General features: G+C 35.4%; 2 protein-coding genes across 2 annotated transcripts in view; one reads left to right on the top strand and one right to left on the bottom strand.

Moving 5' to 3' along the window:
• The window catches only part of LOC115449543, a 185390-nt gene that overhangs the window by 108414 nt on the left and 56208 nt on the right, over positions 1-20768 (top strand). The gene's annotated exons all lie outside the window — the stretch shown is intronic.
• Positions 4952-6155, bottom strand: LOC115449562. The gene is made up of 2 exons (XM_030177417.2): positions 6068-6155; positions 4952-5768 (listed from the first exon to the last, which is right to left on the bottom strand). The coding sequence occupies exons 1-2, from the start codon at positions 6099-6101 to the stop codon at positions 4966-4968; spliced, it is 837 nt and encodes a 278-aa protein (XP_030033277.1). The 5' UTR covers positions 6102-6155; the 3' UTR covers positions 4952-4965.

Genomic DNA, 20768 nt, shown 5'->3' with positions numbered 1-20768 from the left:
TTTGTTTTTTACTGGTGGTAGGTCTCTCATATGTGAGAGTCCGTCTGGGTAGGTAGCACTGCAATGACTATTTCTGCCGCCAAGCAGCAGTGCGTAGCCACGGTTGTGTTCCGGTTTGTAGGACATTGTAGCCAGTGTAATTACTGGATATAATAAGATTTAACATCTCATGTCTTAGGATGGCGAACGCAATGGAATACCAAACAGAACCTTGTAATTCTAGGTGTTAGATGGTGTTTTTACTGATTATGGGCGGTCGTATCATTTAACATCAAGCGAACGACAAGCTCGTCTCGTCATTCAAAGAAAAAAAAATAAGTTTTTCAGAATGTTTCCTTTATATGTGTTATAAAACTTTGCTTCATGCAAAGTTTCAAGATTCTAGGTTGACTGGAAGTACCCTTTAGGTTTTGATTCCCTTGCGAGTAGTTGCGAGTTTGAAAAAATGCGGTTTAAATTGCTGTTTCTTTTGATGGCGTTAACATAGAAGTTTGATTTTTTCACAGCTCCAAGGGACAGTAGCCCTGAGTATTTGATATAAATTTCAGCTTAATACTTCCACGCGTTCCTGAGAAAAAGGGTCTTGACAGACGGACGGACGGACAACAAAGTGATCCTATAAGGTCTCCGTTTTTCCTTTTGAGGTACGGAACCCTAAAAAAGACATAAACTCCTAATATTTTCAAAATGCATTATTTCCACCGCTCGATTACTTTCCTCGCCACGCAATCCTGATAACAATATCGAAAAGGTTATTACTTGAACATTACCTCGCGGTATCGCATGCGCCGAAATTATTTGACAATAAACACTAAATTGCGTCGAAATAACGTCGGAGCTGTTTCTTTCATGCCGATAAGGGTTTTGGTGTTGTTTATCATATTTTTTTTGTTTTACCTAACGCAGAGCGTGCTTGATATCACTTTTGGTGTAAAATGTGAGCGGTAGCGGGAATTTTACTATTGTGCATTTATTTTACTATACTAAATTTACTATACGACTATAGAGTACGTGCCTTCCTCTACCAGTTGAAATTGCGAACGAATAGTCTCAGATCTATCGAGGAAATGCACCAACGCAAATAAAATTTGATCTCAAAGCTTTATATATTTTATTTGGTTGCTTTTCGGAATCAATATAAATATAGCTGTTTACTAGATATATAGGTTAAAATTTGGGACGATACAGTATGTTCGAAAAAAACGAAACTGTCGACTTAGTAATTAAATTGACATTGAAAAGAGACACAATCATGCCGATGCCTATTACAAAATAATTTCTTCAAACCTCAAAAAAATATACCTATCATTAGTAAAAGTAACTTTTAAAGTAAATTCAGTTTTAATACAAAGACATTACCGTCTCGTTGCACTCAAGCATGAAGCATAAAGTAATATCTCAAAACTGGTTACAATATACACGTTTCGTAGCAGCGAGCACGTCCGCGCGCTACAGGGCTTAGAGCGGTTGGCAGGGCTTACCGTCGGTTCCTTAAACAAACGATCCCGTCATTTTACCCTCTACGAACAAAGCTTTAACCGAACCAAAATAGGTATAATTTTAGGAAACTAGTTTTCCGTGTCGCGAGGAATGTAGAATAAGGCTAAAATCGTTTTGAGACGTACTGACTGTATAAGGACGAGGGATACCTAACAATGGTACATTATATTATAGGGCAGTGTTTCCCAAGCTACACTGGTGAGTCGCGGAGGATTATTTGTTGGGCCCTGATAAATAGAATGAATGATAACTGATGTCTGAGAAAAATAACCGAAATTGACACTAAGACAGCACTCCTTGCGTGTTAATAAGTATGAAAAGTGTCTACATGACAGTCTAGAAGTGAGTTCAGAATTTGTAATTTAGATTGTTCGCGGTGCAGTCAACTTTGGGAACCACTGTTATAGAGTATTCAATAGGTCGATCTACAAAACTTTACCGCCTCCAAATACTAAAAACAAAAAAAAATAACCTTACCTATATACTTACGTGTTCCTAAATTTGGAGTTGCTGACTAATTAAAGGAATTTACCAAATCGGTTAATAAATGAGTTCTGAAGTAAAAAACATAAAATAAACACGCCAAATAAATAACTGCCTGCTTCTTTGAATTCGTTTAAAAAAAAAAACAAAGGAAGAGGAATGAAACCCCAAAAAAATGAGAATAATCACTGACGGTTATTCCTTGCGCCACACACCCTTTGTACCAGTGCCCCATATCCTGCCGAGGGGCAACCCAAATGCGTGTCGCTCAAAATTAAAAAAAAACAAATAAAAATGTATTATAATAATATCGTGACGAAACTTACCGCATACGCACTGATTACTTTGTTGTATGTCGTATTTCATAATTAGGCGTGTTTTTCTGTTTGCATATTTATTTTTAGTGCAATATTTTTATAAGTAAAATAAACGCGATATCTCGATCACGTTAACTTGTTTATATCAAAAAAACTAAACTGCATCATCTCTAATAATATTATCAGGTTAAACAATATTGTTTAGTAGGACTACGACTCAAAAATAACAGTCAGTCTGACACAATTATTTAGTGGGGTTGCCACTTACAAAAATGACTTTTGTACTTGACTTTTCCACCTAATAATATTACCATAAAAAATGCAAAAACTCCCCAGCGAACCATATTACATCCGTATAAATTTTTTCTTAAAAATTCGCCACCGCAAAAAAAACGACAATAGTTGAGAGCAACAAATGTTTTTCATCCATGTTCATTTATTCAGAGTCGTTCCGAGTTTGCTCTGGCGATGTGCCAAACGATCTGGCAACACCGAGTGCAACGCTCGCAATTTTAAACGCGCCATTGTAACACTGGCCACGTACAATTTACTAATTTTTTAACTGGCAACATTGGAGTGTTTTGGCGGGAATGGTAACGTTTTCCTCGATAACAATATCGTTTCTTGTTTAATTCGAGTGCAGTATTTTTAAAATGTAAATATAATGACTTCTTATGTTTACACGAATGTTACATTGAAATAAAACTATTTTACGGATTTTCTCGCGGTTTTTTATATTATACTTTTCTTCCGACGTTTCTAACGACGTAAATGTAGAACAAGATCCCAGGCTTGCGTGAATTTAAACATTTAAAATAGGGGTTATACTATCATTAAATGGAAAGATAGTGATGCAACTAGTTCGTGTTTTAGGAAATTAAAATATGTTATTTATTGTTCTAATTATGGTCTGATACACGAGGTTAAAAATCTCTAGATTCCTACTCTAATTAACATTTATACAGTATAATCTAACCCACAATACTCATAGTTTTGTCGGCCGCAGTCCAAAACGCAGTGTTATACCATGTTTGCCATATTAAAACCGCACTATTCTTACAATCAAGTGCAGTAGAATATATTAGCTTAAAAAATAAAACCTCAGAAACAACAAAGATGCATCAGAATAATCCAAAAACAAACTTCAATCATTTACTTCAAAATCTGCATTTTCCTCATAACAATCCGTTCAAAAACCCATCAAACCGCTAAAGATTTGATGAGCGGAGCAAAGTTATAGGATTCCGTGAGCGCACGCTGGGAAGGTATTTAAATTCAGATATCTGAGCCATTAGCGTCGTCTGGAATTCTTATCTGAGAGCTGTGGAACTACTTCTGAGGTCGCTGCCACACAGCATTACGATCAGGAATGTTCTAGCACATATTATGTGCACTTGTAATGGATTTTTTAATTTGTCGGGATACTAAAGATGTTTCTCGGCTTAATAGCTGTAAACTTTGAAACTACTGGTTTAATTCTGCAAATACTAATATTAACTGAAGTTTTGTATGTTGGTAAGAAAGCAAAGTTTTGAAACTGCACTAATTAATGTTTCTTTCTGATTATGAAAAATATATCAGAACAATTTCCCTAGATACGATTTCCCTTGGAATGGATGCTAGCCAATATTTTTTTGTGAGAATAAACGCGTTACCGCTACCGACACCTGGGGGGTGAGTGGAGCAGCTATGTTTGTTTCGCCGGCCTAATGTCGTCACTCGGGACTATTGCATCCTCCAAGCGAGCATTGGACTGAGTCCTTACCCCTGTATATACATTACACCAGTATACCAACTAAAATCCCCGGTTCGTTGGCGTTTATTGGTGCAAGTCAATCTTTATTGAACAAGTTTATCATTAGGCTATCACCAAAAAAGTTTATATACATTCGTTTTTCAAATCTTTCTTACCTCAAGAAAAAAAAAAAAAACAAAATTCAAAAACCGAACGCAACAAAATTCGTTTATACTTTTCAACTTTTATTTTTACCGTAGCAAAAATAGATAACGAAGGCCGACTCCGTTCATTTATTCAATTCGGTGCAGTGTACTGGAAACTGGCCAGATTTATTCGCTACTAAACTTTAACGTGGCTGAGAGAAACATAAAACTACGTTTAAGCTGTTAACTTTGGAATTTTCTCTAGTAATTTGACGAGTGTATCTTAGCCAGTAGTTAATGTGTCTTTTTTATGCAATTAGGAGATAATTTGCTCGTATTATGGTAAGTTTCGCAAAAACAGAACGCCATCTAAACTACTAAGTGACTGTCTGGGCACTACTTCGTCCCAATAGTATTTCTTATAAGATCCAGTAATTGTACTGAATTGTAAGTTTAAAGCGGAATTACAATTGGCCTTAATTTTATCTACAATTATCAAAAATACAATTTATTTTTTGTTTGTTCTTGAAACGTACAAAATTCTGAAATTATTGCTCCTATTTTGAAATTTTGTTCAGTTTGAAGATCCGTTATCCGTAAATGATGTAGCTTCCCAAGATCAAACTTTTAAGTAGGATCAAGCGTGGTTTACCAAGACCTTAATCCTCTCAATAGGAGAGGAGGCACGTGCCTAACAGGGGGAAAGTATATAATATACGTAACAGGACTGATATTACATATATGAATATGTCTAGAATAATTAAACAATATAAAAATCAGTTAATTATTTGTTATCGTCATAATAAGTCGGATCGACCATAAGTCTTCTATGTCTTTCAAGATCTTTTATATACTGTATCAGATCGCGTACATCGACATCCAGCCGCACCACCTTCTCATACATCTTCATGTGGAAGTGCAAGGTCACGGTCTTCAAATAATGGTTCATCAACGTCGAATAAATTAGCCGTTGCTGCTGCTTCAACTGCCGAAGTAAAGAGAAACAGTACCCGAGTTTGTACCTCACATCATCTTTGTATTTCTCCCTCATGAGCTGGGAGTAGGGAAGCTTGTACCTCGTCTCGTAAACATAATGTGCCATTAACTCTATAGTTTTGTTTTTCTCCATTAGAATCTTCGTTCCGTTCTCGTTGTAAAAGTATTCTTGACGCAAAAAATCGGTTGGTTCGTAAGTTTCCATTTTTGCTCGAATGGCATCGAATCTACGCGTCTCGTGTGATGGATCGTCGGCTCCGTTCGCGAAGTCTGGTAACGAAGTATGTTTGCTGAACAATCGAGCTAAATTCATATTCATTTTTCTAATGTTTATGTCCCTTATTGTTATTTCTGGCACCTTTCGCGGCGAAGGGTGCACAGTTGCTTGTACAATCATTTTTGTAGTCGTTGGATTGGTCTTCATAACATATTTTGGTGTTTTTTTATCTTTCTTTGGGTATAACAAGCCTTTGATATCTGGAAATGCGATTCTATGTGGCAGTCGAGAAATTTCGCCGATCATTGATTTCAGTATGTCATCTGCGTCGAAGTCGAATATGCTTTTGGTGTTGCAAAAGTCCAAGAAGAAAACTGAAAAACGTTATGTTGTGGAACTAAACTAAAATCGTTCAAAACATGATACTCTACATTCAAATTAAACTATTTTTCGGATTTTATCGCGGTTTTTATGTTTAAGTTTTCTCAGCAAGGGCCAAATGACACAACGTACAAAAATCTATCAAATTTAATGCTCGTCATGAATAATTCAGTATCTACAAGCCATTCATGAACAAGTCATGCTATAGGTTATTAATAATAAAGAAGGATTATATTAAAACCTTTTAACTTAGTTATATTAAACAATAGCAATATAAACACATAATACTCACTAAATATGAGCGTCGAGTGCAATAACTGAAACATTTCTATCGCTCCATAATCATTAACAGAATACTAAACATTTTACGAGTATTTTACCGGTATTATAGCCTTTAATGGCTGCTGATAAGGAATTCTCTAATTCAGATTTTCAACAGTACGAGGTATGAATTGGTATTTATAATCCTAGATTTATTGCTGAACGTGAGGTACTAAATTTTCATATCTACGTGGAGCTATGATATATCTTCTGTGTAGTCGGATAGCTATAATATTGTGAGCGTTACGATCTAATTTTGAAATTCGAATTCGTATATCAAGATTCGAATAAGATAGTTTAGAATTGGTAAAACTATATACCTAGGACGCGCTATGACTAGAGTTGCAACTTTCTGATCGCCTTTTTCTTTAACTTTAAATACTTCCAGTAATAAAAAATATACAGCTCATAATATTTAATTGAAAATTGAATACAAAATCACTTAAAACTGAGTAAACAAAACATAATAAAGGTCATGTATGTAGGTTCATTAGCTTGAAGAAACGATGGCATTGCATGTGAACAAGGTTAATAGCTTCGATTGCGTTGACGAACGATAACAACTCACATTACAATTATTTTGAACTTAACTGTGATTTATCATAGTTTTTCATTCAGAACTCATAATGGGCACGTTAACTGAACATTCGTCCTTCACTACTTTCCTAAATTCACCGTAGTTGAAATAATCTTCAATTTCTTGTAACGTCCTGTGTTTGGTTTCTGGTATAAATTTCCAAATTAGAAAATATCCCAAAATGGCCCAAAATAAATAAAGAATACACGCGCCCCACACATTTATGTACAGAAACAAGTATGGTGCGGTTTTTATTGATATAGTGTGGGAACCACACATAGTAATCAAATATATTGCACTCCCCAACCCTCGATGTTTTACAGGAATCAATTCAGCAGACACATTAAACACTGTAGGAGACAATCCGGAAGCATTCGATATCATAAAACCCAAAAAACAATACAAAAATAACATTGAACCTTCTTTTAATATCCCTACACTATGCAAATATGTAACAATGCATAATAATAGAAGGAAAAATATGCTACATATCCCTCCTAATAAAAATATTTGCTTGTTTTTCAAATATTTTTCTGTTATTATGGCTAATATAGAAGATATTCCAAGAGCTGAATCCAGGAATATCACAGAAATTAGAGGATTGGTAATACCAGTAAAAGTTTGTGCCAATTTAGTTCCATACATGAAAAATACCAAAGTACCGCTTCCATAATACGAAGATATTATTAACAGTAAACTTGCCATCGGCAAATAAAAGTCCCGTCTGGTAATTTTCTCAAAAAAATTCTTCACGTGGCTTCTTTTCTCAGTTTTTTTCTTTAACGCTTTTTCTTTAAACAGCTTCGTTTGTGCCGCGATCAGTGCTTCTAGCTCTTTCTTGGAATCATCATCACTACCTCTTAGCCATATGAAGATTTGTTCACATTTTTCAAAGTCTCCTTTATAAGCCAACCAAGATGGAGAATCAGGCCACATAAAACTGAACATCACTGACAAAACACAAGGTGCACACATTACTGTCGCAATTGTCTTGTAATTAAAGAAATTGCCTACTATAGTAACTAATATTGCTCCTACTCCTTGCATTAATCCAAATAAAAGCATTGACAAGCATCGATATTTTGGATCTATCATTTCGCTGACAGCTACCAGACTGACGATAATCACGCCATTACTTCCGAAACCGTGGAATGATACACCGATGATGATGGTGGTAGCGTCATTGGCGAAGGTGATTACGGTCCAGCCAATGATGATAATAAGGTTGCTTATTATGAACGCGAATCGTCTGCCTCTCCATTGCATTATGGGTGTCATGATAATGCTTAATATTCCAGTCATGCCCTGAACAGATGCTGGAAAGGAAAATAAACGAAACAGTTTTTTAAATAATATTGAATAGGTTTGCTAATTATGTATATATTTTATATGTGCCCGAATAGCGACCATAGTACACAAGATATAAAAACCCGCTATATCGGCTCACGTAAGTATAGAAAAAGATACAATACAAGTAAAATAAAGTATTTGTTTGATTAAAAACGTGCAAAAATATTTACAGCTCCAAAAGTTAGTTCATTCCAAAACTGTTTATAGTGCTTTTCAAACTCAAAGCCTTTTAGTAAATTGACACTTTATTATAAAAATACCAATTACCAATCCACGAAGAGTTATTCAAATCCATGACCATTTTGGGATCGGAGGGGAGTTGTTGCAATAATACTATTGGGTAGCCGATGAGAATTCCCAGCGACAGCCCGCCTAAATGAGAAGTACCCGCCACGACCATCTGCAAAATTTGAATGAGCAAAGTATGGAACCTGGAAAATTTGTGGGATATCACGTGTTTTCTTTTCCATGGGAATGGTTGAGGCTAAAGTTGATAGGATCCCACTTACTAATCACGTCACACTTACTATCATTATAAATTGTTTATTAAAAGTATACTGCCGTGGTATTCGAGGGGCAGCAAGTTAAAGGCGGCCAATTTTTTTATTATTGATTTGGAATGCTTTCTCCTTATCTTTATTGATTTCTTTATCCCTATTATGAACTTTCTCCCTATCTACGCTTCATACATCTAAGTAAATTATAAATGCATTTTCTTGTTTGATAACCATGTAATAAAGCAGAATCGCCTTTTGTGACGTACTGGCCTTTCGATTACACCTATAGTATACGCAAAAACCACTCAACAGATTTGGATGACATTGTTCCACAGGTATACCATGTTCTGGATTAATATAAAAGCTACTTTTTATTGCAGAATAGAAGAACGTAGAACTAAGACTTCCATTTTAAACTAATCGACTATTGATTAGGTTAATGAATTGATCAAAGGCGGCTTGACTAAGAACTTATTCTCCACGCCAGATTTTCACAAGACCTTTGATCAATAATGAATTAATAATAAAAAAAATTGGTACGTACTTGTCTATAAAAAGGCGAAAACTTATCCATTGTGATATCTATTTTCCAATTATCGCATATCTCCAAAACAAATTTCAAACTTTATTTAAACTAACAAAAGAACCATTGTCCTCATCACCAATGAACGTTCACAAATACATTTCGAGACAGTTAACGCCTTATGTAACTTTATTAATTATACAAAGGAAATTCATGAAGTGTCGATAAATTGATAAAACCTTGAATTTCGAGTTCAATGATGCATTATTCGCAATTATTTCAAATTTGTTATCAAGGGACTCATCAAGTACATTTAACAAAATTAGGTATTGCTTGCGACTTCGCCCGCGTGATAACGCTTTTACAAAAGTCTCTAAAACACTGTTCATAGCGCCTGTAAGACAACTGCGCCCCAGTGGCGAAAGGTAAAAGGGACCTCGACACAACATATATGTACCAATATGCTTGAATGCGGTTTGCCAATCGTTCTAAAAAGTTAGATTCTACATAAAAGGAAGCCGGCAAGAATCGGTTTATGTGCACCTTTCACTACCGCAGCGTCCTTTATTTAAAAAATCCGTTACTTCAAAGGTGAAAAAATTACTAGGATAAATAATAGCCTATGTATTAATCCAAATCCATTTAGCTGCCTCTGCGTTGACCACTAACAAACATTTTCACAAACTTTTGCATTTATAATATTAATAACAGAGACGATTACAATTACTTATAATCGGCGGCCTACTGATGATTATTAATGACATGCATGAACAGCAGGTGGTACACATAAATTTATAGTAGATTGTTGTACATTGCAATGTCTATTTTCGCGAAGCATCAGTGCGCACTGTCATGTTCCTGTTTAAAGAACATTGTAGCGACTACAATTGCTGGGCATTATGAAACTTAGCATCTTATTTCTAAAGGTCTTCGCCCTTGGAAACTGCCGGCCTTAGAAACGGCTCTCGCCAAGCAGTGGTGAAGGGTAAAATTTTCCAAAAGAGAACCCGACAGCATATAGGTACTAAATATTACTATGCATGAATGCGGCTTGCAAACAGTTTTAACGATAATTTGATTCCAAATAAATTCTGTATAAAGGCAAGCCGACATTAATCGGGTTATTTGCACTTTTCACCACTGGAGTTGAGTGTGTTACCACGCAGTTTGGAACTCAGGAAAAGGACTATTATAACATTTTTTGTCGTAATGCTAACACTCAGAAAAAGTCTTTAATTATTCGATGAATATGCTATAAATATTATCCATTCAGACTTTGATTGGGACATACAACACATTTTTAATATCAATGGAAATGCATATGGAAGCGACTACGATTGCGTTCCGAGCGGTATTTGGCCAGTTTCCCAATGTGGAACGTTCATATTTGATTTGTCGTTAAACTAAGTTGTCTACATTGGTTCGAATGTAGAACTAATATTGTTAGATTTTGGAGTGTTGAGTCTAGTTCAGGATAAATGTTAGTGTTTCACGTGACCACTGTTTTTGGGAGTGTTCAAGGTTTCACAACTTTTGAATAAATGCTACACGTGGAATTATTGAATAAGCCGACCGAATACAAAAGTCAGACTCTTTTTGTCTAAATTCTACGTTCCCAAATCAATAGTAATAAAATGACTGCTATCTATTTTAGCTTTTTAATACGATAACTGTAAAATAAAATTTGTTTAAAACTTGTCCTTAGTATTTTGAATATCATTGATTAATAATTACTCTTACCAAGCCCGCTTTCAAATCTTGACCAGGCTCTGTGAAAATTCTAGAAACCCTAATACCTCCGAAAACTATCTAACCTCCTATATAGTGATACGGAACGCTTTTAGGTCAATCGATATATTCATTTTTGTGGCGGCCCGCAGCCATTGTTATTCAAGTTTAATATGCCTCCTCCGTGATTTATGAAGTTCTATAGAAGCCGTGTAAAGGACTTAGGTTACCTTTTGAACAAATTATTGGTTACTAGGTTTAGAACGCCGTTCTCTCCGTGTGAAGAAGGATACGGGAATAAGTCCCAATGTGTAATCCAGGAAAAATATCTCTGTTCTATGTTTACTTCTAAATCTAAATCCATTCACCAGTAACTTTAATTATGACTAGCTTTTGCTCGAGGTTTTGCCTGCGTTAACTTTCATTCAGGATAAACATCCAACAGCATTTTGCTATAATAATACCAGCCCTTTAGTATATTATATACTGTCCCACGAAACTTCTACTGAGAGAATTTAGACCTTAGTCCTCCATCCTGACCTAGTGCGAGGTCGCAGACTTCACATACCTTCGAAAGCGAGTGATAATTTGTAAAGAACACTTATATAACTGTAGAAAAGTCAGAGGTGCGTGCATCTTGGGTTTGGAACCAGCGGACATTCGTCTGAGCAATCCGTTTCACTCGCAACTATGCTATCGCCGCTTTTAAGTTCTATGCTTCGTTGGTGAACAGTCTCTCGCTTGCAAATGCCTTTATGGTGAGCACTGGGCAGATCAAATGTAATTTCGATTGACAGACGATGCGTTCGCTCGGTCGCCGAGAATATTTCGACCTGGTTTTCAGAGGTCTGAGGTTCTTGTATGTTCGCTCGAATGTTTATTGGCGTATCACATCAAAACCAATCATTACATTAAATATACTAACCGAAAAATATTATAATTTATTTAGTTTGCCATAACTATATCTTAAGTCAAATAGACGGGCTTTATGCTTCGCACGTGTTCTATGTTTCGGGGATGTGTATCGAGAAGGGTACAGCAAGCTAATATTATTAAATCCCCCGTAGCCGAATTTCGGCCACGACGAAAATTTTAAAAAAGATCACGCGCGAAATATAATGGACAAGTGTGCAATACACAGGTGCACTCTCTGTACCTTCACTATTATAGTCCGGTGAGATAGTAATTCGATATGACCGAAGAAAGATCAGGCGCAGGACCAACGGTTTTTCGAGGTACCGGGGATATCACACCACCAACTTCCTCACTCAGAGCTGCGACTCAGAATTTTTTAATATAAAGAAAACCCAGTCATGATTACTTTTGGCCGACCAAGGATTCGACCTCAAGACCTCAGCGCTATAGCCGTAGTCGTACCGCGTACATTACAACTACGCCACCGAAGTAGTCAGGCTAAGATAAATCTAAATCACTGCTAAACTAACATAAAATCTAAAGAGCACACTTTAAATATCGGACGAATCCAAGATGGAAGTCTAGTAATAAATAACATCTAGAAGAATACCCGACACTAACGAAGGCTGGCCGAGGTTTAATTAAGGGCTGTAATAAATTTGGTGCGGTTACGTCTTCGGACCTCCCGAAATACTTGCTCACCAAACGCGAGGAGTAGTTTATATTTATTTTATAAATGGAAGTTAATTAGTCACCGGTTTATGAATAGTAGAATTTTTGGGTTACTATTTCAATTTACTTTCATAAATAGAAACGTAATATTTTTTTTTGTATTTATGCTTTTGAACTGTATTTCTTTATGTTGACGCTATTAACTTATTGCCAAGAACCACGATGAAATAAACAGTTGCGTTAAAAGCATCAAAAACGCTTGCTCTTTTTTAAATTTTAAAATGATTTAAGTTTATGCCTTTTTTTTTTTGTAAATTGTTCAGAATCAGAATATTTATTTTTTCATGTATTTATTAGTTTCTAAGGGGCGAAGCTGCGATAGCCTAATTGGGTGTGGAACTGACTGCCAACACGAATGTTCGCAGGTTCAAAACCCAAGGGCACACATCCTTGACTTTTTTAAAATTATGTGTGTATTTTTTGTGAATTATCCCTCACTTTAACAGTGAAGGAAAACATCGCGAGGAAACCTGCACATCTGAGAAGTTCTATGTAAGAATATTGAGGGTAGTTAAAGTGTATCAATCCGCACTAGGCCAGCGAGGTGGACTAAGGTCTAATCCCCTCAGTATTATAGGAGGTCCGTGTCCAGCAGTGGAGCAGTGTAATACAGGGCTGGATTATTATTATTAAAGGGACATTTTTTAGGATATTTATTAATTCATACCAAAACCTCCAATAGAACTTTCCTTGCAATAACTTTCTCATAAACCAAGAAACACAGGAAATTATTATAAGGCCCCGAGGAAACTGAATTTGAATATTGAACGCAGATCAACAACGTTGCAGCTTGAATTTATAATACATACATGCTATGGCGAGCATGTTAAGTCTTGGTTCTCAATAGTTGCAAACTGTTGAAATCCTTTATTAATTGAAAAACTATAAGGCGCTACGCAGACGTCAGATTTTCCGAGGAACCACGACTTAATAAGACGTTTAATTGCGACACTGTGTATCTAAGTCAAAAAGTTCTAAGATAACCTATATAGAGCGAACATTGAGATGATTGTCATACAAAAATTTTGCGCTTATATGTTGGTTAGTCGATCTACCGCGAAATAGCAAAAGATCAATATAAAATACTTCATATTTTTCTCATATAATTTGTACGTTTTTAATGCGAATATTGGCATATTTTCTGTACATATATTATTTTTGTATTAAAAAGATGCTGTGACATCTTGTCATATGGACATTTGAAATAAGACAGCTATAGTGCCACAAACCAATGATAAAAGTAGTATAGAGGATGGGTAATATGGTCACGTGACATGCGGCACATTTCATGAACAAAATGGTGCCGACTCCGCCCCTTACAATAGTGATATGCTAGTACCGAAAATTTTGTATCGACATCGAAGAATTAAGAGAGACAAACAAGCCCCAAAAAGATCAAATACGAAAGGGGTTAGGAACTACCATAATATAAATATAACAAATCATAATGTAAACAAACAAACTGAAACTGATTTATAAGTAACAATTGTTAAACAAAGCAGTACCTGTTGTGACAAACATCCAGTTGTGTTTGATCTATATTTGTATGTTGCACTATTCCTTGCTAAAAATTTAAGTTACAGATTAAGATATTTATTTAATACATGATAAATGGAATAAGATAGCGTAGCCAGCAATTATTTGGTTGGTTTTATTTTATTTTATTATTATGCTCTTTGATCGAGAAACATAACTATGGTTCAGCAAACTAAAATCAATGACCGTAAAAATGGTGGTTAAGATAATCAATTATAATAATTATTTGCAATAACAACAATATGATTATGTATCTATTTCCGTGCATGCAAAGGTTGCTCGAAACATAAGACCGCCAATTGTAAAAATATATCTTACATTTCATCTTTATGTTGTTTCTTTTATGTTTATCTATTCTTTTATGTAACAATTCTAATTTTATTCATAGCAATATATTAAAGTAATATTACTACTTATTAGGTGAAGTATAATAATCATTACTATTTTACTTATCGCGAATATTGTTGGAAAACAGTTATCTTTACTCGCGTTAATTAAACGTGTGGTTTATGCATATCTTCTCAAAATGTAAAGAAATATGTATTTGGTGTAGGATTCCAATCACGTCGCTCAATATTCTCAATTCATTTTGCCTTGGTTTTTAAATTTTTTGGTTATCTTAAAAAATATTCTAATTTCACTTAGTTTGTCCTTCTGAATAATACAATATTGATGTGTGCTCTAACATTCTTTCAAAGACAAAACCGTAACTGATAAACGGGCGTCTGTTAAAATATCGATATCAATAATTTCTAAACAAATCCACCCACCCATCCCTAAGCTCGTGTGTAAACAAACATAATGATTTTAATGTGTATAAATCACGCCTAAAAGGGTCCAAAGCTTAACAAACCAGATCCACATATCATTTTAATTGATAAAAACACATCCAAAAAGTAATTATACAAAGATATTTGCTAATTTTCGGTAAAAACAGTTACTAACCTATGAAAATATATTTCGGGGTCTTTCTTGCGTGAATTCGATTTGCATCCTTTCACACAACACTGAGTCATTTTCGAAACTTAACAAATACACTAATAAACACACTGAACAATTGAGAATATGATTATATTACTTTAAATTCAATATTTATGAAGATTTGTTTACATCGTCTGACACTACATGTACTTGCCGACTGGCCAGCATAAAATGAGCGTTTCTGCCGCAAGGCGGTCCCAGTGTGTTGAAGTAAACGAAATAGTGCCATATGCGAAGAAAGCAATTATTTTTGTCTTTTTTGTTGCGTTCCAAATAAGCTTTGAGTAAAAGAGATAGACATATATATTGACAATTCTGCGTCGATTTCCCTAACATAAATATAACTTATTCATATAGCTAACTTTTGAGGCCTGTCCTCTTTATATTTAGTCATTGCCACAAACTTATCTGGCCCGTTGGCCGAAAGAGGAACTAACGACATCGTTTTGAAAAGTCAATCTGCCTGCCATTCGCTGACATAACAGCGACTTTCTCACCGGGCCAGATAAGTTTGTGGTACTATACTTATTACCACTTGGCAATAACTTTTGGAGCAAAAACTTTGCCCTGATGTCCGGTCAAATCACTAGGAACTATATAGTTCAATGTCTTTAACCTAAGTCTTTATTTACAACCATTAATATTTTGCTATGTTTTAAATTACTCCTAAGTGTTAACCATAGACTATTTTAACTTAAAACGAAATGTCAAAACTTTAAATTACGAGTTAAAATATAAAAAAGAATTCTTAAACCAGTATAAAAATACTAGTTATATTACTAAAGGCTTGTTTCACAATCTAATTGTTAGTTACCAATTATCGTACAATACTGCTAATGTATTTGAGTAATGTATATTTGGAAGCATTTTTGAGAGTGATTTTTGTATTTGTCGTCTTTTAATCCAAGACTAGCAATTATTTAATTATTTATATCAAACAGGGACCTAATCAGAAACTATACAAACAGAACAGTATTTATATAGATAATAATATGAATAATAATACAAATATCAAAACAAGCAATACATTCGTGAAATGATTCGTCCACTACAAACATATAATTCATCCACGCGAAAGCTTTTGGATGACCAATGCCGGTCAACATCGCACAGCAAACAACTGTGTACGTAAAATATATTTCATTTTCGTGTTTACTCGATAAATATCCCAGCCCGAGTGATCATTCAATGTGTTTTATATCAAACGTTTGAGTGGTTTAATATATTCTGGTACAACAGTGAACTTGACAATCTGATGCCGGTGACTAGTAGAGCCAAAGAGTGGAGGGGGCATACAGTAGAGATCTAGTCAAGATAGACTCCAATTCGATTGCAATAATAAATTTATTTACAAAATAAATACAGACACATATCACGCATTTATGCCAATGCAAAGGCGCAACTAGGGCACCCACTTTTCGCCGTAAACGTTCCATCCTATGACGTGAAAGGGGGCGACCCTATCGCCATATCGGGCACAAATTCCAGACTCAGGGCTTATTCTGAGCAGAAAAACCCAAATATCACTTTGCCCGACCCGGGATTCGAACCCAGGACCTCAGAGCGCTGCCGTACCGCGCATGCAGTATAACTACGCCACCGACGCAGTCTTGTCAAAACGTAATTTTCACATTGCCTTGTTTTAGATATAAATACGCTCGCGGGGCGCTGTTTTTCAAATTTCCATACAAAAATTAACCTAACCTTTTGGTTAGGTTAGGTTATAGTTTTTTATAACTTTAACGACACGATAACATGTTAATTCATGCTAAGGGTATAGCAGAGCACGACATACGATAAAAGAAATAGTACTAAATAATTTTAATCAAATAACGAAATCAATTTTCCTTGTGAATATAAATTAAATAATAGCATGTAATTATGCAAGTCAGTCGCATATATTTGCTACGACGCGACGGACTGAAGAGTTGGTCTTTCGAAAAGTCAGTTACAATATCTACCTACATTTTATAGTTATAATTTCTTTATACTAGTATATCAACAGCTTAGAATCGCCACGCACTACTCGCTGTCGTATTGCGCGCTGTCGATCCTAAGGGTCTACTTTGAAAAACAAAATCCATAGTTTCAGATGACGGGTCGCACATTTTGATACTATGAAGTGTTACGGATCCCATGACGGATTCGACGACGAATCCGATCGGTTCATCGCAATATTTCAGACACGGAATTTGTGAGAACTTATACCATGCTTTTTTAAAACCATCAGGATAAAGTTCCACTGCATTCTCCAAAAAAAAATATACGGGAAATTGATCCTACCACTAAGGTAAGCGAACGGTGACAGATCTGAAGTAATTTGGTAGTAAAGTTAAATACGAAGTTCATCGTTTCTTCGTTTCGGACCGATGTTTCGATGTTCGTTTTTCAAAGTAGACTCTGGCTTGAGTTATTCCAGTGTGAGGGCGAAATAAGGTCTATGGTGTTGCCTTTACCACCACGAACCCTTGACGTAGATAAATGAAATGTAATAAATATTCTCAGTGTTGAGTAATTTCATCTCAGCGACAGTATTCGGGTCGTGGTGACGTGCCATCAATCATTGCCATGTTTCTTCACATCCGGCCTCCTTTAGCACCTAACATTTGTCACGTCCAACAAAAAGAATATGACTATGTATCAAGGATGGAGACGTAATAAATCCGCATAAAAACCATCTTATGATTGTTGATCATCGTTATTAGTCAGCCTTTTGTCAGTTTCTTACATCAAATTATAATTGAAGGGCTACTAAAAGTTTTAACAATAAGTTTAACCGCCTTCAAAAACCAATTAATAATTTCCCATAACAGGTATATACTGGTTACCAACTTTGGAGTCTATGGGACTAATCCAGAGGATTTCTTTCGAATGAAAAAATAATTTTCCAAAAAATATTTTTTCCAAGAAATGACCGAGTTCTGAGGTAACAAACATTTAAAAAAAAATTGGATATAAACAATGATGATGATTAATGATACTTCCTAATCGAAATTCTGCCCGGGCGGCCAATCGTAACGGAGATCAGCTAGTTATAGGTATTTTAGTGCACGAGTGTGTGCGCAATACACAGGTGCACTCTTTGTTCCTTCACTCTTATAGTCCGGTGAGACGGCAATCTGACATGACCGGAGAGAGATCAGGCGCAGGACCAACGGCTTTACATGCTTTCCGAGGCACGGGGGTATCACACCGCCATAAATTAAAGCATATGCCGTATTTACAATTTAATCAACAAATTATTAAAATACATTTAACTTGTATGTACATTTTAAATACATATTAAAATTCTATACGTTCAATATGTTCATGTTGATAAAATAAATTGGTGATTACATCGGATATTGCTGTTTTTGCAATACTTCCATGGGTCGATTCGTTCAATGGACCTTACATATCCCATTCCAATTATGATCAGGGTAACTGCAGTGCCCAATACAAAAAAATATAGCGTCTTGTCATTCAAATGCTACAAAAAAATGGTCATACGCACCTATTAAATCCAGCCAGGTCTTAAGTCTACAAATTTGAAACAAAAATGTTGTGTAATCCATCTTTGTTTGTCGCCGTACGTCCCGTGTGCCGGAAATTGGCCCCTACGCGGACATTTTTGGGGCGCGACGTTGTTTCCGGTAAGCTGGCGGGCTTCCGGTGAAAAGGGTGACAGCCCTGACCGGATTAGAGAAGACGTGTTATTGCGATTCTTTTGTGTTTCAAATGAAATATGTGTGCAGTTATCCGCTTTATGGTCCCTAAAGAAAATGATTAAGTTGGACGGTATATTATATTTATTTATTTTTTATAGGATCATCAACATAATGTACATAAACAGGAACAAAAACACAAAACATAATAATTAATAGAGCTATATGTCATTACAATTAAAGATGACCACGGCATGCGATGTTATGAACAACTTAAGAACAAACAACAAACTTTTAAAGGTATAATTTTAAACTGTCAAAGAAAACTAGAATAAAAAACATGAGCAACAAAACAGTAAAAAATTTAATTAAATAAAATAATATAAAAATACAACAACTACAATTATACAATTTAGCTTAAAAAATAATCAATAAGTAATCAAACCATAAAATATATAATTATAAAGTAGGTATATTGTTACAAATTGAATTAAGCAATTGATGTTAAAGATCTAGTGTTAGAGTGGGGATATCGCACCGTTTATTCGGTTATCACATAACCCAATATTTGTATTGTGTACAATAAATCACCGAAGTAACTATTAAAATTAAAAAATTTGTTCAGATACTTTTGAAGCTGACTGTACATGAATGAATCGCGATTATTTATATATGGTGTAAATCCTAGGATAGTTGCACTTCCTACAAGTCTCGCTCAAAAAGCGTCATTTTGTGCATATAACTACCGTCACGAGATGAAACGTCATTTATTGAACCATAATATTATGAACATATTATGGATAACTATATTATTGACTGTTTTATCTTCAAGCCTAGAGTAATGGTTAACAAAAAATAATAGATTATAAACAATTATGTATACATACTATAAAACAAAGTCCCCTTTTCTGTCTGTATGTTATCGATTTACTCAAAATCTACTGAAGTGATTTTTATGAAATTAGGTATGGAGATAGTTTAAGACCCTGGGAAGGTTATAGGCTTTCTATCCCGGGAAAATATATAACGGGACCTTTATCCCGGAAACTCCTTCACGCGGACGAAGCCGCGAGCAAAAGCTAGTTTACATATTAATCGCTTCGCCGCAAAACAAGCGTCGTTATTGGACCAAAACCGGTTGATATTAAATTTGTATGTAAATAAACACGAGCGGTGCAAACGCAATATTCATTAACTGTACAGGAGTAACTTAACAATGAGTGCTGGTCGGTAGTGACGCAAATATTATGCAACCAAATGACGTGGTAGATCCATTCTGTAGAATTTGTCTACAGTATAACTATCTCTTATAGCGGCGATAACCTAGTTGGGTGTGGAACGTACTGCCAAGACGAATGTCCGCAGGTTCAAATCCCAAGGGCACATACCTCTGACTTTTCTAAAAATCATGTGTGTATTCTTTGTGAATTTATCGTTCGCTTTAACGGTGAAGGAAAACACCGTGAGGAAACCTGCACATCTGAGGAGTTCTCTATAGGAATTTCGAAGGTGTGTGAAGTCTACCAATCCGCACTAGACCAGCGTGGTGGACTAAGGCCTAATCCCTCTCAGTAGTAGAGAAGGCCCGTGCTCAGCAGTGGGCAAGTATATAATACAGGACTGATGTTATTATATTATTATAAATATCTCTTGTATTTCACTAAAAAACGAACGCATGCAACGTATAAATGTCATCTATGGTTGACATTAGTGAAGATCATAGGTTCTTAAAGCGGGCCATAACGCACCCTTATTTATTTATTTATTTAAACTCTTTATTGTACATCATAACTGTAAAGAATAATAAATATAAAACAGAGATGGTGTAATAACAAGAAGTACAAATGGCGGTCTTATCGCTATCTGCGATTTCTTCCAGACAACCTTGTGAGCGTTTGAGGGACAGTGGGAGACCCAGAGAAATTTGGGGGGCATTGAGATAGCGCACGTTTGAGACTTTCGGGGGGCAGTGGAAGAACCGAAAAAAATAGGATTCATTAAGATAGCGTAAAGGGTACATGGACAGATAAAAAAAAATATAGTTTAAAAAAGGCAAAAAATATGTGTTAACCACGTACTAAAGTAAAGTAACAATTAATATAATTTAATTTTTGTTCTTGTGGATTATAATCATTACTATCACGTGATAAAGATGAGTGACTCTAGAAAAAATATATTCTCAAAGTGGG

Source organism: Manduca sexta, chromosome 15, assembly GCF_014839805.1.
Source record: "Manduca sexta isolate Smith_Timp_Sample1 chromosome 15, JHU_Msex_v1.0, whole genome shotgun sequence".
NCBI lineage: Eukaryota > Metazoa > Arthropoda > Insecta > Lepidoptera > Sphingidae > Manduca > Manduca sexta.
Note: the sequence above shows the minus strand (reverse complement) of the source record. Positions and strands in the feature narration are given on the sequence as shown.